The 19,045-nt window shown below is 47.2% G+C and overlaps 1 protein-coding gene across 1 annotated transcript in view; it reads right to left on the bottom strand.

Annotated features, from left to right (window-relative positions):
• LOC123766907 (adenylate cyclase type 8) overlaps positions 1-19,045 on the bottom strand; it is a gene marked incomplete in the record, with an annotated part of 567,973 nt that overhangs the window by 136,211 nt on the left and 412,717 nt on the right. The window contains 1 exon segment of the mRNA XM_069307264.1: positions 11,037-11,166. Within this exon segment, the coding sequence (XP_069163365.1) occupies positions 11,037-11,166 (130 nt within the window).

Below are 19,045 nucleotides of genomic sequence, written 5' to 3'. Positions count from 1 at the left end.
CGCTTTACACTGCCTACGTGAGACCCGTCTTAGAGTATGCCGCGCCATCATGGAGCCCCCACCTGAAGAAACACATAAAGAAACTGGAGAAGGTTCAGAGGTTTGCGACGAGGCTTGTCCCAGAGCTACGAGGGATGGGATATGAAGAGCGGCTGAAGGAACTGAACCTTACGACACTAGAGAAAAGAAGGGAGAGAGGAGATATGATAGGGACATATAAAATACTCAGGGGAATTGACAAAGTGGAAATAGATCAAATGTTCACACGTAATAATAACAGAACGAGGGGACATGGGTGGAAACTGGAAACTCAGATGAGTCACAGAGATGTTAGGAAGTTTTCTTTTAGCGTGAGAGTAGTAGAAAAATGGAATGCACTTGGGGAACAGGTTGTGGAAGCAAATACTATTCATACTTTTAAAACTAGGTATGATAGGGAAATGGGACAGGAGTCATTGCTGTAAACAACCGATAGCTAGAAAGGCGGGATCCAAGAGTCAATGCTCGATCCTGCAAGCACATATAGGTGAGTACATATAGGTGAGTACACACACACACACACACACACACACACACACACACACACACACACACTTCCAGCTTTCACTTTTATCATCTAGTTTTGTTTCCACATATACCTTTACACGTTTCAGTATTTTGTACGTCGCGATTAAGTCTCCGGCTCTTCTCTCTATCTCTTTCTCTCTCTACTGATGATAGATTCTGTTCAGAGTTCTGGAACCTAAGGTAGTTAGGCTTGGTTTGGAGAGACGTGATGGCTGTGTTGAATTATTAAATATAATAGTTGTATTTTGTTATTAAATACAACAGTTGTGTTGTTATTCAATATAATAGATGTATTGGACGATAATATAATGATTGGATCAATAACTCAGGTCAAGCAACTCTCGCGAAATCACATTCAATATCAAATTTAATATAAAAAAATATTCACGAAAAATTCCACATTTTGAAAAAGCAAATTTTGTAAAAAATACGACAATGTTTTAGTGGCCCACATTCGCGGAAGTCATTTGTGCGTGGTCAATATTAGTTATATATATTTCTTATTAATATATTCTACAAAAGGCGGAGAACACTATATATATATATATATATATATATATATATATATATATATATATATATATATATATATATATGTCGTACCTAGTAGCCAGAACGCACTTCTCAGCCTACTATTCAAGGCCCGATTTGCCTAATAAGCCAAGTTTTCATGAATTAATGTTTTTTCGTCTACCTAACCTACCTAACCTAACCTAACCTAACTTTTTTGGCTACCTAACCTAACCTAACCTTTAAAGATAGGTTAGGTTAGGTTAGGTAGGGTTGGTTAGGTTCGGTCATATATCTACGTTAATTTTAACTCCAATAAAAAAAAATTGACCTCATACATAATACAATGGGTAGCTTTATCATTTCATAAGAAAAAAATTAGAGAAAATATATTAATTCAGGAAAACTTGGCTTATTAGGCAAATCGGGCCTTGCATAGTAGGCTGAGAAGTGCGTTCTGGCTACTAGGTACGACATATATATATATATATATATATATATATATATATATATATATATCCGGACTTTCAGAGAGAATTTGATGCGATAGGACTGAACCCTCGTGGATAAGCCTGGAGAGAGGCCAGTGACGCAGGTTCGATCCCATTGTAAAGCTTCAGTATTTGCTCACTTGATACAAATCATCATCCAAACTACTATAATACATTAAACAAATGGTTCTTTGTGGTTACAAGACGCAAACAACCAGTAAAGGTATTGTTGTTATTAGTACGGAAACGACCTACAACCTTTTGTGTTATAGGTCAGCACAACACTTTGTTGTTTCTGGAGGCAAACAAAGTGTAGATCCAGACAGAAGGATCCGTCCACCCGTCAGGCTACCTTGGTTACCTTGAGGTTACCTTGAGGTGCTTCCGGGGCTTAGCGTCCCCGCGGCCCGGTCGTCGACCAGGCCTCCTGGTTGCCGGACTGATCAACCAGGCTGTTGGACGCGGCTGCTCGCAGCCTGACGTACGAGTCACAGCCTGGTTGATCAGGTATCCTTTGGAGGCTGGACAGATATTACACGAGGCGTGCCTCAGGGCATCAATTTGGGCCCTGTTCTGTTTTTTTCTGACACAAATTATGTGAATAAAAGCTTATACTGTTTAAGGTGACAGTAGAGAGAGCAGCAAAGTTACAGTGCTCAAAGAGTGACAGGGATAACATGCCAACCTAAACAGCTTAGTAAATCCTACTCATGATAAGAATATAGTACACTGCAGAAGGTCTAGATAGATCTATTAGATCCGGCTCCTATTTAAATCTACCCGAACTCATTGATATAAATGTCTAGCCTACGCTTGAAACAATCCAGCGATCCCACGTCCATTATGTGACCTGGCGATTTGTTCCATTAATCAACAACCCTATATCCAAAAGCAGTATTTACCCGGGTCTTGCCTGAATCTAAACCAGTATTTACCCAGGGCTTTTCTGAATCTGAATTAGTATTTACCCAGGGCTTTCCTGAATCTAAACCAGTATTTACCCAGGGCTTTCTTGAATCTAAACCAGTATTTACCCAGGTCTTGCCTGAACCTAAACCAGTATTTACCCAGGGCTTTCCTGAATCTAAACCAGTATTTACCCAGGTCTTGCCTGAATCTGAACCAGTATTTACCCAGGTCTTGCCTGAATCTGAACCAGTATTTACCCAGGTCTTTGAATCTAAACTTACCCAACTGATACCCAATGTTTCGTGTTGGTATATTGAGCATTATATTTATATCCCCAATTTTGTCATACCCTTTCATCCACCTATATAATTCAATCACATTGAATTATACTCTTTATATTATACTTGAATTATATACCTCAACTCTTCGCCTTCTAGACAACGTAAATTAAGGTTTACAATGTCCCATCATATCTTGAGAAGATATCTTATAGATATCATAAAGATGATATCATAAAGATATCATAAAGATGATATCATAAAGATATCATAAAGATGATATCATAAAGATATCATAAAGATGATATCATAAAGAAACTTCCTAAATTCCTGGTATTAACCTTGTCCTCTGAACTCAGGTCTCAAATTTATGTCAGTCAAGCATATTTATTATGCTATATTCCTCCCTTGTAATTAATTGGAAATGCAAATTATTTTTAACATTTATATTTGGCTAATATATCCCGCTATGTTTTTATAAATTCGTGTTTCTCTTCACTAATTGAAGGGCGAGTTTGTCAATTTATACGAGAAAAAAATCATGCGCCAGATTCACGAAAGCACTTACGAACCTGTCCATCTTTTCTCAATCTTTGACGGCTTTGTTTCCAATTATTAAACAGTTAATGAGCTCCGAAGCACCAGGAGGCTGTTTATAACAATAACAACAGTTGATTGGCAAGTTTTCACGCTTGTAAACTGTTTAATAAATGTAACCAAAGCCGTCAAAGATTGAGGAAAGATGGACACGTTCGTAAGTACTTGCGTAAGTGCTTTCGTGAATCTACCCCCATGTCTGTATGTCTGTGAAGTCGAGATATAATTGAGGCGATTTTGTATAAATCTGGAGGAACAGAGCTTGAAACGCGACTCTGATATGGGTATATCAGATTCTATAATTGGTATATGGTGGTATAGCCCTCCCTCTTTCCCTCAGTTCCTGGTTCTCGTATCCCAGCTTCATGTCCTCGTATCCCAGCTCCTGGTCCTCGTATCTCAGCTTCTGGTCCTCGTATCCCTGCTCTTGGTTCTCGTATCCCAGCTTCTGGTTCTCGTATCTCAGCTTCTGGTCCTCGTATCCCTGCTCTTGGTTCTCGTATCCCAGCTCCTGGTCCTCGTATCCCAGCTCCTGGTCCTCGTATCCCAGCTCCTGGTCCTCGTATCCCAGCTCTTCGTCCTCGTATCCCAGCTCCAGGTCCTCGTATCCCAGCTCCTGGTCCTAGTATCCCAGCTCCTGGTCCTAGTATCCCAGCTCCTGGTCCTAGTATCCCAGCTCCTGGTCCTCGTATCCCAGCTCCTGGTCCTCGTATCCCAGCTCCTGGTCCTCGTATCCCAGCTTCTGGTCCTCGTATCCCAGCTCCTGGTCCTCGTATCCCAGCTCCTGGTCCTCGTATCCCAGCTCCTGGTCCTCGTATCCCAGCTCCTGGTCCTCGTATCCCAGCTTCTGGTCCTCGTATCCCAGCTTCTGGTCCTAGTATCCCAGCTCCTGGTCCTAGTATCCCAGCTCCTGGTCCTAGTATCCCAGCTCCTGGTCCTAGTATCCCAGCTCCTGGTCCTCGTATCCCAGCTCCTGGTCCTCGTATCCCAGCTCCTGGTCCTCGTATCCCAGCTCCTGGTCCTCGTATCCCAGCTCCTGGTCCTCGTATCCCAGCTCCTGGTCCTCGTATCCCAGCTCCTGGTCCTCGTATCCCAGCTCCTGGTCCTCGTATCCCAGCTCCTGGTCCTCGTATCCCAGCTCCTGGTCCTCGTATCCCAGCTCCTGGTCCTCGTATCCCAGCTCCTGGTCCTCGTATCCCAGCTCCTGGTCCTCGTATCCCAGCTCCTGGTCCTCGTATCCCAGCTCCTGGTCCTAGTATCCCAGCTCCTGGTCCTCGTATCCCAGCTCCTGGTCCTCGTATCCCAGCTCCTGGTCCTCGTATCCCAGCTCCTGGTCCTAGTATCCCAGCTCCTGGTCCTCGTATCCCAGCTCCTGGTCCTAGTATCCCAGCTCCTGGTCCTCGTATCCCAGCTCCTGGTCCTAGTATCCCAGCTCCTGGTCCTAGTATCCCAGCTCCAACCGAACAATGCCGTCTACAACGGAATGGAGTAAAAATACCTGCCCTTCCGAAGTCCCTACAAAATAGTAACTGCGTGTAGAGTAATTAGGAGCCCGGGACGTAATTGGGACGACCCAAAGTGCCAAAGGGTCATCATGGAGGCACTTGGAGGTTCGAAGCCAGACAGAAAATAAAATAAAAATGTGTGTATGTCGTTAACTTGTGTCTCGAGAGGTTGGCAACGGCTCTCCACAACTCGTTAACAACGAGAGGAACGGTGGAACAACAACGCGGTTATTTCCTGTGATATAACGAGAGGGTAAATCAATTTTCTCCTCTGGGATGAGGCGCCATTAGTCACCCTCTCACAGCTGTTATGATCTGGTATTTAGTCCTTGGTCAAAACGTGTAAGCAAACCACTATTCAAGGGGAGAGGGAGCCCAGTCCATCCCCCCACTTTGTACTTAGTATTTCCTTAGATATAAATTTGTGTATATGACATAGATTTGTATGTATCTAGGCCTAGAATAGCTTAGACTGTGTTTATTTTGTGTCGGTATTAATTTATTATTATAGAAAACGAGTGAAGAGTTTGGAAAGGTGCACTTCGAAAATTGGGAGTGAATGAAGCACCGTTGGATATATTTCTCACTCTTAACAGTTTCTGTTCCTGTTTGGTAGTATTTTCTGATTGCTTAGGCCTCCAAAGTGTAGAAAATGGGGGGTATTATTCCCCCTCTCACCTTTGCCTCAGCCTTAGTGAAGACCTGGATTGTACCTGGATGGGCTTCTGTGAGTTCTACTCCTAAAGCCCGGCCCGAGGCCAGGCTTGACTTGTGAGAGTTTGGTCCACCAGGCTGTTGCTTGGAGCGGCCCGCAGGCCCACATATACCTGCTTGATGGGGTTCTGGGAGTTCTTCTACTGCCCCAAGCCCGGCCCGAGGCCAGGCTTGACTTGTGAGAGTTTGGTCCACCAGGCTGTTGCTTGGAGCGGCCCGCAGGCCCACATATACCTGGTTGATGGGGTTCTGGGAGTTCTTCTACTGCCCAAGCCCGGCCCGAGGCCAGGCTTGACTTGTGAGAGTTTGGTCCACCAGGCTGTTGCTTGGAGCGGCCCGCAGGCCCACATATACCTGGTTGATGGGGTTCTGGGAGTTCTTCTACTGCCCAAGCCCGGCCCGAGGCCAGGCTTGACTTGTGAGAGTTTGGTCCACCAGGCTGTTGCTTGGAGCGGCCCGAAGGCCCACATATCCACCACAGCCCGGTTGGTCCGGCACATCTTGAAGGTACGTGAAGGCTGCCGCATGATTAAGTCTATAAGTTGTATCTTGAGTACATGAACGAGTATTTGGCCAATGTGTCCCAGACAACGACCTCTCAGAAGAAGTCTTCCACCCCCCAGTCAGTCCTTACGTCTCCAGGAGAACCTCTGACCCCTTGGGGGCGCCCTGGGCCCTGGGGGCGCCCTGACCCCTGGGGGCACCGCCCTGAGCCCTGGGGGCGCCGCCCTGACCCCTGGGGGCGCCGCCCTGACCCCTGGGGGCGCCGCCCTGACCCCTGGGGGCGCCGCCCTGACCCCTGGGGGCGCCGCCCTGACCCCTGGGGGCGCCGCCCTGACCCCTGGGGCGCCGCCCTGGGCCATGGGGGCGCCGCCCTGACCCCTGGGGGCGCCCTGGGCCCTGGGGGCGCCGCCCTGACCCCTGGGGGCGCCCTGGGCCCTGGGGGCGCCGCCCTGGGCCCTGGGGGCGCCGCCCTGACCCCTGGGGGCGCCGCCCTGACCCCTGGGGGCGCCGCCCTGACCCCTGGGGGCGCCGCCCTGACCCCTGGGGCGCCGCCCTGACCCCTGGGGGCGCCGCCCTGACCCCTGGGGCGCCGCCCTGGGCCATGGGGGCGCCGCCCTGACCCATGGGGGCGCCGCCCTGGGGCCCTGGGGGCACCGCCCTGACCCCTGGGGGCGCCGCCCTGACCCCTGGGGGCGCCGCCCTGACCCCTGGGGGCGCCACCCTGACCCCTGGGGCGCCGCCCTGACCCCTGGGGCGCCGCCCTGGCCTGCGTCTGCAGTTCCTCCACCTTCAGGAGTTATGGATTGTCTGCAGAGTAATTTAATCTGCTGGATGCCCTTGTCCCATCGCCCTTATGGATTGCCGAAATATTTCTTCTCCAAGTTGCAACTGATTGTTTGACGCTAATGGTGCAATGTGAGCAACTGCAGGGGCTTAGCTCTCTCTTCCCCACACACCCACACCTCTACACCCACACCTCTACACCCACACCTCTACACCCACACCTCTACACCCACACCTCTACACCCACACCTCTACACCCACACCTCTACACCAACACCTCTACACCAACACCTCTACACCCACACCTCTACACCCACATCTCTACACCCACACCTCTACACCCACACCTCTACACCCACACCTCTACACCCACACCTCTACACCCACACCTCTACACCCACACCTCTACACCAACACCTCTACACCCACACCTCTACACCCACACCTCTACACCCACACCTCTACACCCACACTGCGTCTCTGCAACACAGGAGACAGAGAGACGGGAGGAGGGACGACCAACAGGAGACAGCCAGACAGACAGAGAGACAGACAGACAGAGACACAGGCAGACAGACAGACAGACAGACAGCCAGACAGCAGAGACAGACAGACAGACACAGACAGACAGACAGACACACACACAGACAGGCAGACACACAGACAGACACACACACAGACAGACAGACACACAGACAGAGAGACAGACAGACAGAGAGACAGACAGACAGACAGACAGACAGACAGACAGACAGACAGACAGACAGACAGACAGACAGACAGACAGACAGACAGACACACAGATAGACAGACAGACATACAGACAGACAGAGACAGACAGACAGACAGACAGACAGACAGACAGACAGACAGACAGCAGGGTACGAACAGGCCCCACAGCGTTTGAAGCCAATGAAACCCTGGACAAAATCATACCAATAATATATTCATTACATAAAGACCTTTATAGCCAGGATTTATATCCCTGAAATTGGCTCATAAATTATATTCGATCAAGAAGAAGAAGAAGAAAACGGTAATTTAGAGGATCATAAAAAACGGATCAAAATATATTTTTTAGTATATTTACGAATAATAATATTTTTTAATATATCCCAAGACGGTTGAAAGCCTTGATTAATCAAGACATTTAATAAACAACATCTGGTTGATTGCAATAATCAATCCCCATCACGACGCGATCAATACTTGACGACAGAAGAGGAAAAATTCTTAGTCCTTCAAAACAGTGTCCTAGGAGACAGCTGTGTGTGGCTGGGGGTCCTAGGAGACGGCTGTGTGTGGCTGGGGGTCCTAGGAGATGGCTGTGTGGGGCTGGGGGGTCCTAGGAGACGGCTGGGGGTCCTAGGAGACGGCTGTGTGTGGCTGGGGGGGTCCTAGGAGACGGCTGTGTGTGGGTAGGGGTCCTAGGAGACGGCTGTGTGTGGGTAGGGGTCCTAGGAGACGGCTGTGTGTGGCTGGGAGGTCCTAGGAGATGGCTGTGTGTGGCTGAGAGGTCCTAGGAGACAGCTTGAGACCCAGTAATCTCTCAACACCTCGCACTCTATGAACTCACTCAAGTCAGAGGTCACCCTCCACTTGCCTCCTCGACCTCCAGACACAAGGCCAAGCTGAGTGTGTGTGTGGATTTAGCGAGGGTGGATTGGCCTAATCCCGGTGTTAATCCACCACTACTACACACTCTCGCTGCCTAGCTCTTCAGTCCATCTTCACGCCCTACACAGCGGAAGGTAGCTGGTTGTGTGTGGCTGGGGGTCCTAGGAGGTGGCTGAGGGTCCTAGGAGACGGCTGTGTGTGGCTGGGGGTCCTAGGAGGTGGCTGTGTGTGGCTGGGAGGTCCTAGGAGATGGCTGTGTGTGGCTGGGGGTCCTAGGAGGTGGTTGTGTGTGACTGGGGGTCCTAGGAGGTGGCTGTGTGTGGCTGGGGGTCCTAGGAGGTGGCTGTGTGTGGCTGGGAGGTCCTAGGAGATGGCTGTGTGTGGCTGGGGGTCCTAGGAGGTGGTTGTGTGTGACTGGGGGTCCTAGGAGGTGGCTGGGGGTCCTAGGAGGTGGCTGGGGGTCCTAGGAGACGGCTGTGTGTGGCTGGGGGTCCTAGGAGGTGGCTGTGTGTGGCTGGGAGGTCCTAGGAGATGGCTGTGTGTGGCTGGGGGTCCTAGGAGGTGGTTGTGTGTGACTGGGGGTCCTAGGAGGTGGCTGTGTGTGGCTGGGAGGTCCTAGGAGATGGCTGTGTGTGGCTGGGGGTCCTAGGAGGTGGTTGTGTGTGACTGGGGGTCCTAGGAGGTGGCTGTGTGTGGCTGGGGGTCCTAGGAGGTGGCTGTGTGTGGCTGGGAGGTCCTAGGAGATGGCTGTGTGTGACTGGGGGTCCTAGGAGATGGTTGTGTGTGGCTGGGGGTCCTAGGAGGTGGCTGTGTGTGGCTGGGGGTCCTAGGAGGTGGCTGTGTGTGGCTGGAGGTTCTAGGAGGTGGCTGTGTGGCTGGGGTCCTAGGAGGTGCCTGTGTATGGCTGGGGGTAGTAGGAGACGGCTGTGTGTGGCTGGGGGTCCTAGGAGATGGCTGTGTGTGGCTAGGGGTCCTAGAAGACGGCTGTGTGCGGCTGGGGTCCTAGGAGACGGCTGTGTGTGGCTGGGGGTCCTAGGAGACGGCTGTGTGTGGCTGGGGGTCCTAGGAGATGGCTGTGTGTGGCTGGGGGTCCTAGGAGGTGGCTGTGTGTGGCTAGGGGTCCTAGGAAGTGGCTGTGTGTGGCTGGAGGTCCTAGGAGGTGGCTGTGTGTGGCTGGGGGTCCTAGGAGGTGGCTGGGTGTGGCTGGGGTCCTAGTAGACGGCTGTGTGTGGCTGGGGGTCCTAGGAGATGGCTGTGTGTGGCTGGGGGTCCTAGGAGACTGCTGTGTGTGGCTGGGGGTCCTAGGAGACGGATGTGTGTGGCTGGGGTCCTAGGAGACGGCTGTGTGTGGCTGGGGGTCCTAGGAGACGGCTGTGTGTGGCTGGGGGTCCTAGGAGACGGCTGTGCGTGGCTGGGGGTCCTAGGAGACGGCTGTGTGTGGCTAGGGGTCCTAGGAGGTGGCTGTGTGTGGCTGGGGGTCCTAGGAGATGGCTGTGTGTGGCTGGGGGTCCTACGAGGTGGCTGTGTGTGGCTGGGGGTCCTAGGAGATGGCTGTGTGTGGCTGGGGGTCCTACGAGGTGGCTGTGTGTGGCTGGGGGTCCTAGGAGACGGCTGTGTGTGGCTGAGAGGTCCTAGGAGACGGCTGTGTGTGGCTGAGAGGTCCTAGGAGACGGCTGTTTGTGGCTGGGGGTCCTAGGAGACGGCTGTGTGTGGCTGGGGGTCCTAGGAGACGGCTGTGTGTGGCTGAGAGGTCCTAGGAGACGGCTGTGTGTGGCTGGAGGTCCTAGGAGATAGCTTTGTGTGGCTGGGGGTCCTAGGAGACGGCTGTGTGTGGCTGAGAGGTCCTAGGAGACGGCTGTGTGTGGCTGGAGGTCCTAGGAGATAGCTTTGTGTGGCTGGGGGTCCTAGGAGACGGCTGTGTGTGGCTGGGAGGTCCTAGGAGATGGCTGTGTGTGGCTGGGGGTCCTAGGAGACGGCTGTGTGTGGCTGGGGGGTCTTAGGAGACGGCTGTGTGTGGGTAGGGGTCCTAGGAGGTGGCTGTGTGTGGCTGGGGGGTCCTAGGAGGTGGCTGTGTGTGGCTGAGAGGTCCTAGGAGACGGCTGTGTGTGGGTAGGAGCGATACTGGCCAAGCGATGTTCCCTGTTCGTCTTCAAAATCTGTGCGTCTCTATCTCATTCTTTCATCGTTTTTTTTTGTCTTAACTCTCACTTTCTCTCCTTTCTCTTCCCTCAGTCCTTCCTTCCTCTGTCCGTCTCCGTCTCAAGCTGTCCCTCTGTCTGCCTGTCACTCTCTCACTCTCTTCTCTCTGAAATTCTTTTCTCCAACACACACTATCTCCATCTCTATTTACACCTTTAAATCCGTAATTAATGTCAATTACTCACATTTCAGAGATTTTTAATTGCATTATTTCGTGTTAAGTGAGCAGCCAGCACCCGGGTTGTCGGTTTTCAGATGAGGATTTTGTGTGGAATTTTTCTGAAAACTTTAAACATCTAACAGGTCATGCAATGGGATCGAACAGCCGCGACCTCCGTGGCAGGGATTAAGGTGTTACTGACCTTGTATGTTAAGGACGAGCCAGGTGCAGAGGGCGCCCCAGTGCAGGTAGTTGTTAGCGAAGCAGCGCCACCACGACAACACGCACAGGACGGCATTTACAACCATCCAGCCCAGGGAGTAGATGATCTCCTGAAACACAGACGATTGTTACAAGCACAGAACACCACTACGGGATCACCATAGCCCGTGCTACTTGGAACTTTTTGTTCCAGGCAGCGAATCTTAAACAACAACAACAGAACACCATCACACACACCACACACACCTGTTAGAAGCACAGAACACTATCACACACACCACACACACCTGTTAGAAGCACAGAACACTATCACACACACCACACACACCTGTTAGAAGCACAGAACACCATCACACACACCACAGACACCTGTTAGAAGCACAGAACACTATCACACACACCACACACACCTGTTAGAAGCACAGAACACCACCACACACACCACAGACACCTGTTAGAAGCACAGAACACCATCACACACACCACACACACCTGTTAGAAGCACAGAACACTATCACACACACCACACACACCTGTTAGAAGCACAGAACACCATCACACACACCACACACACCTGTTAGAAGCACAGAACACTATCACATACACCTGTTAGAAGCACAGAACACCATCACACACACCTGTTAGAAGCACAGAACACCATCACACACACCACACACACCTGTTAGAAGCACAGAACACCATCACACACACCACAGACACCTGTTAGAAGCACAGAACACTATCACACACACCACACACACCTGTTAGAAGCACAGAACACTATCACATACACCTGTTAGAAGCACAGAACACCATCACACACACCTGTTAGAAGCACAGAACACCATCACACACACCTGTTAGAAGCACAGAACACTATCACATACACCTGTTAGAAGCACAGAACACCATCACACACACCTGTTAGAAGCACAGAACACCATCACACACACCACACACACCTGTTAGAAGCACAGAACACCATCACACACACCACAGACACCTGTTAGAAGCACAGAACACTATCACACACACCACACACACCTGTTAGAAGCACAGAACACTATCACACACACCACACACACCTGTTAGAAGCACAGAACACCATCACACACACCACAGACACCTGTTAGAAGCACAGAACACTATCACACACACCACACACACCTGTTACAAGCACAGAACACCATCACACACACCACAGACACCTGTTAGAAGCACAACACCATCACACACACCACACACACCTGTTAGAAGCACAGAACACCATCACACACACCACAGACACCTGTTAGAAGCACAGAACACCACCACACACACCACACACACCTGTTAGAAGCACAGAACACTATCACATACACCTGTTAGAAGCACAGAACACCATCACACACACCTGTTAGAAGCACAGAACACCAGCACACACACCACACACACCTGTTAGAAGCACAGAACACTATCATACACACCTGTTAGAAGCACAGAACACTATCACACACACCTGTTAGAAGCACAGAACACCATCACACACACCTGTTAGAAGCACAGAACACCATCATACACACACCTGTTAGAAGCACAGAACACCATCACACACACCACACACACCTGTTAGAAGCACAGAACACCATCACACACACCACACACACCTGTCAGAAGCTCCTCCATGAGGCGCAGCACAGCGTTGCAGCCTCCCGCCTCACAACTGTCTCCAGTAATGCAGTGCATCAATGACGTTCTTAAGAACATGGTAATAACTGCGACGGCAGTTATTATTGGTCCATATGAGGCAGCCAATAGGAGCTGCCTCGAATGGTCCAATAGCAGCTGCCTCGTATGAACCAATAGGAGCTGCCTCGTATGGACCAATAGCAGCTGCCTCGTATGAACCAATAGGAGCTGCCTCGTATGGGCCAATAGGAGCTGCCTCGTATGGTCCAATAGGAGCTGCCTCGTATGGTCCAATAGGAGCTGCCTCGTATGGTCCAATAGGAGCTGCCTCGTATGGTCCAATAGCAGCTGCCTCGTATGAACCAATAGGAGTTGCCTCGTATGGTCCAATAGGAGCTGCCTCGTATGGGCCAATAGGAGCTGCCTCGTATGGGCCAATAGGAGCTGCCTCGTATGGTCCAATAGGAGCTGCCTCGTATGGTCCAATAGGAGCTGCCTCGTATGGACCAATAGGAGCTGCCTCGTATGGGCAAATAGGAGCTGCCTCGTATGGACCAATAGGAGCTGCCTCGTATGGTCCAATAGGAGCTGCCTCGTATGGGCAAATAGCAGCTGCCTCCTATGGTCCAATAGGAGCTGCCTCCTATGGTCCAATAGGAGCTGCCTCGTATGGGCAAATAGCAGCTGCCTCGTATGAACCAATAGGAGCTGCCTCGTATGGTCCAATAGGAGCTGCCTCCTATGGTCCAATAGGAGCTGCCTCGTATGGTCCAATAGGAGCTGCCTCCTATGGTCCAATAGGAGCTGCCTCCTATGGTCCAATAGGAGCTGCCTCGTATGGTCCAATAGCAGCTGCCTCGTATGAACCAATAGGAGCTGCCTCGTATGGACCAATAGGAGCTGCCTCGTATGAACCAATAGGAGCTGCCTCGTATGGACCAATAGGAGCTGCCTCGTATGAACATAAGAACATAAGAACAAAGGTAACTGCAGAAGGCCTATTGGCCCATACGAGGCAGCTCCTATTCTATAACCACCCAATCCCACTCATATACTTGTCCAACCCGTGCTTGAAACAATCGAGGGACCCCACCTCCACAATGTTACGCGGCAATTGGTTCCACAAATCAACAACCCTGTTACTGAACCAGTATTTACCCAAGTCTTTCCTAAATCTAAACTTATCCAATTTATATCCATTGTTTCGTGTTCTGTCCTGTGTTGATACTTTTAATACCCTATTAATATCCCCCCGGTTATGTCCATTCATCCACTTGTAAACCTCTATCATGTCACCCCTAACTCTTCGCCTTTCCAGTGAATGCAACTTAAGCTTTGTTAATCTTTCTTCATATGAAAGATTTCTAATTTGGGGAATTAACTTAGTCATCCTACGCTGGACACGTTCAAGTGAATTTATATCCATTCTATAATATGGCGACCAAAACTGAACTGCATAATCTAAATGGGGCCTAACTAGAGCAAGATATAGCTTGAGAACCACACCAGGTGTCTTGTTACTAACGCTGCGATTAATAAATCCAAGTGTCCGATTTGCCTTATTACGAACATTTATGCATTGATCCTTTTGTTTTAAATTCTTACTAATCATAACTCCCAGATCCCTTTCGCAATCCGACTTCGCAATCACAACACCATCTAGCTCGTATCTTGTAACTCTATCATCATTACCTAACCTCAGAACTTTACATTTATCAGCATTAAACTGCATCTGCCAATTTCAAAACCCTATCTAGATCAACTTGAAGTGATAGTGAGTCCTCCTCCGAATTAATTTCCCTACCGATTTTCGTATCATCGGCAAATTTGCAAATGTTGCTACTCAAACCTGAATCTAAATCATTTATATATATTATAAACAACAGAGGTCCCAGGACAGAGCCTTGAGGCACTCCACTTACAACATTTTCCCACTCTGACTTGATTCCATTTATACTAACTCTCTGTTTCCTTTGGTATAGCCATGCCCTAATCCAGCTTAATATAGCACCCCCAATACCATGAGACTCTATTTTTTTAATCAGTCTTTCATGTGGCACTGTATCAAAAGCTTTGCTAAAGTCAAGGTATACAACATCGCAATCCTTACCACTATCAACTGCCTCAACAATGCTAGAATAAAAAGATAACAAATTTGTTAAACATGAACGGCCATTTATAAAACCATGTTGCGACTCAATTATTAATTTATGTTTTTCAAGATGAAGACGAATTTTATTTGCTATTATAGATTCGAGTAACTTTCCCACAATAGACGTTAGGCTAATTGGTCGATAGTTAGACGCAAGTGATCTATCTCCTTTCTTAAAAACTGGTATCACATTAGCAACTTTCCAAAACTCTGGCACTCTGCCTGACTCTATTGATTTATTAAATATGATTGACAGTGGGTCACAAAGCTCCTCTTTGCATTCTTTAAGCACCCTAGCAAACACTTCATCCGGCCCTGGGGATTTGTTTGGTTTGAGTTTTACTATTTGTTTAAGAACATCCTCCCTGGTAACTGCTAAACTCGTCAACCTGTCCTCGTCCCCACCCACATAGACTTGTTCGGCTGAAGGCATATTGTTAAGTTCCTCTTTAGTAAATACAGATACAAACTATTTATTAAAAATACTACTCATCTCTTCATCACTATCTGTTATTTGACCTGTCTCAGTTTTTAATGGACCTATCCTTTCCCTAGTCTTAGTACGATATAACTGAAAAAACCCTTTAGGATTTGTCTTTGCTTGCCCTGCTATGCGAACTTCATAGTTTCTTTTTGCTTTCCTTATCTCTTTTTTAACATTTCTAACCAGTTGTACGAATTCCTGTTCTAAAGTGACCTCCCCATTTTTAATCCTTTTGTACCAAGCTCTCTTTTTACCTATAAGGTTCTTCAAATTCTTTGTTATCCACTTTGGGTCATTAGTATACGATCTATTCAATTTGTATGGTATACTACCAATAGGAGCTGCCTCGTATGGACCAATAGGAGCTGCCTCGTATGAACCAATAGGAGCTGCCTCGTATGGGCCAATAGGAGCTGCCTCGTATGGACCAATAGGAGCTGCCTCGTATGGGCCAATAGGAGCTGCCTCGTATGGACCAATAGGAGCTGCCTCGTATGGGCCAATATGAGCTGCCTCGTATGGACCAATAGGAGCTGCCTCGTATAAGAACATAAGAACATAAGAACAAAGGTAACTGCAGAAGGCCTATTGGCCCATACGAGGCAGCTCCTATTCTATAACCACCCAATCCCACTCATATACTTGTCCAACCCGTGCTTGAAACAATCGAGGGACCCCACCTCCACAATGTTACGCGGCAATTGGTTCCACAAATCAACAACCCTGTTACTGAACCAGTATTTACCCAAGTCTTTCCTAAATCTAAACTTATCCAATTTATATCCATTGTTTCGTGTTCTGTCCTGTGTTGATACTTTTAATACCCTATTAATATTCCCCCGGTTATGTCCATTCATCCACTTGTAAACCTCTATCATGTCACCCCTAACTCTTCGCCTTTCCAGTGAATGCAACTTAAGCTTTGTTAATCTTTCTTCATATGAAAGATTTCTAATTTGGGGAATTAGCTTAGTCATCCTACGCTGGACACGTTCAAGTGAATTTATATCCATTCTATAATATGGCGACCAAAACTGAACTGCATAATCTAAATGGGGCCTAACTAGAGCAAGATATAGCTTGAGAACCACACCAGGTGTCTTGTTACTAACGCTGCGATTAATAAATCCAAGTGTCCGATTTGCCTTATTACGAACATTTATGCATTGATCCTTTTGTTTTAAATTCTTACTAATCATAACTCCCAGATCCCTTTCGCAATCCGACTTCGCAATCACAACACCATCTAGCTCGTATCTTGTAACTCTATCATCATTACCTAACCTCAGAACTTTACATTTATCAGCATTAAACTGCATCTGCCAATCCTTTGACCATTTCAAAACCCTATCTAGATCAACTTGAAGTGATAGTGAGTCCTCCTCCGAATTAATTTCCCTACCGATTTTCGTATCATCGGCAAATTTGCAAATGTTGCTACTCAAACCTGAATCTAAATCATTTATATATATTATAAACAACAGAGGTCCCAGGACAGAGCCTTGAGGCACTCCACTTACAACATTTTCCCACTCTGACTTGATTCCATTTATACTAACTCTCTGTTTCCTTTGGTATAGCCATGCCCTAATCCAGCTTAATACAGCACCCCCAATACCATGAGACTCTATTTTTTTAATCAGTCTTTCATGTGGCACTGTATCAAAAGCTTTGCTAAAGTCAAGGTATACAACATCGCAATCCTTACCACTATCAACTGCCTCAACAATGCTAGAATAAAAAGATAACAAATTTGTTAAACATGAACGGCCATTTATAAAACCATGTTGCGACTCAATTATTAATTTATGTTTTTCAAGATGAAGACGAATTTTATTTGCTATTATAGATTCGAGTAACTTTCCCACAATAGACGTTAGGCTAATTGGTCGATAGTTAGACGCAAGTGATCTATCTCCTTTCTTAAAAACTGGTATCACATTAGCAACTTTCCAAAACTCTGGCACTCTGCCTGACTCTATTGATTTATTAAATATGGTTGACAGTGGGTCACAAAGCTCCTCTTTGCATTCTTTAAGCACCCTAGCAAACACTTCATCCGGCCCTGGGGATTTGTTTGGTTTGAGTTTTACTATTTGTTTAAGAACATCCTCCCTGGTAACTGCTAAACTCGTCAACCTGTCCTCGTCCCCACCCACATACACTTGTTCGGCTGAAGGCATATTGTTAAGTTCCTCTTTAGTAAATACAGATACAAAATATTTATTAAAAATACTACTCATCTCTTCATCACTATCTGTTATTTGACCTGTCTCAGTTTTTAATGGACCTATCCTTTCCCTAGTCTTAGTACGATATAACTGAAAAAACCCTTTAGGATTTGTCTTTGCTTGCCCTGCTATGCGAACTTCATAGTTTCTTTTTGCTTTCCTTATCTCTTTTTTAACATTTCTAACCAGTTGTACGAATTCCTGTTCTAAAGTGACCTCCCCATTTTTAATCCTTTTGTACCAAGCTCTCTTTTTACCTATAAGGTTCTTCAAATTCTTTGTTATCCACTTTGGGTCATTAGTATACGATCTATTCAATTTGTATGGTATACTACGTTCCTGTGCTTTGTTTAGAATATTCTTAAATGAGTTATATATTGAATCCACATCGAAATCCCCATTTAAGTCACCTATCGCTGGGTTCATGTCTCGCTCCAAGACCGGCCCACACCCCATACCCAAGCCTTTCCAATCAATTTGACCCAAAAAATTTCTTAGGCTATTAAAATCAGCTTTTCGAAAATCTGGCACTTTAACAGAATTTTCTCCTACTGGTCTATTCCATTCTATGCTAAATCTGATTTCTTTGTGATCACTGCTCCCTAGCTCACTCCCTATTTCGATGTCATTAATTTGCGTTTCCCTGTTAGTTAACACTAAATCTAAAATATTATTTTCCCGTGTTGGTTCCTTAATGTGTTGCGTAAGAAAGCAATCGTCAATTAATTCTAGAAAATCTTCTGCTTCACTATTCCCTGTTTTGTTCAACCAGTTTATTCCGCTAAAATTAAAGTCACCCATGACATAAATACTGTTAGATCTAGATGCTCTAGATATTTCATCCCATAGATGCTTTGCTTCCATTCTGTCTAAATTTGGTGGCCTATATATTACTCCTATTATAATATTATTAGCTTTTTCGTTTAATTCAATCCAAATAGTTTCTGTGTGTGGCTCTGTTTTGATTCCCTCTTTGAGACTACATTTCAAATTGTCCCTAACATATATGGCTACTCCACCTCCTCGTCTAATATATCTATCTGTGTGAAATAGTTTAAATCCATATATTTGATATTCAGCTAATAGTTCTCTATTTTCTACATTCATCCACGTTTCGGTAAGTGCAATAATATCTATTTTTTCTGTGCAGACAAGAGCATTTAATTCGTTAATTTTGTTTCTTAGACTTCTACTGTTTGTGTAATATACCCTAAGTGAATTGTTATTTTGCGGACCTTCTCTTTCCCTGATCGTTTTGCCAATTCCTTTCTCCCACAAACACATACTTTTATTACCTCCTTCCTCCAAATCAATTCCCATACCTCTATCTACTAACAGTTTAAACCCAAACAAACACCTCTAACCACTTCTTCTAGCGAGTTCGCAACAGCAACAACCCCAGCTCTCGATAGATGCACCCCATCACGAGCATACATTTCATTTCTTCCATAGAA

Source organism: Procambarus clarkii, chromosome 60, assembly GCF_040958095.1.
Source record: "Procambarus clarkii isolate CNS0578487 chromosome 60, FALCON_Pclarkii_2.0, whole genome shotgun sequence".
NCBI lineage: Eukaryota > Metazoa > Arthropoda > Malacostraca > Decapoda > Cambaridae > Procambarus > Procambarus clarkii.
The sequence above is the reverse complement of the archived record's forward strand: the minus strand, read 5'-3'. Positions and strand labels throughout refer to the sequence as shown.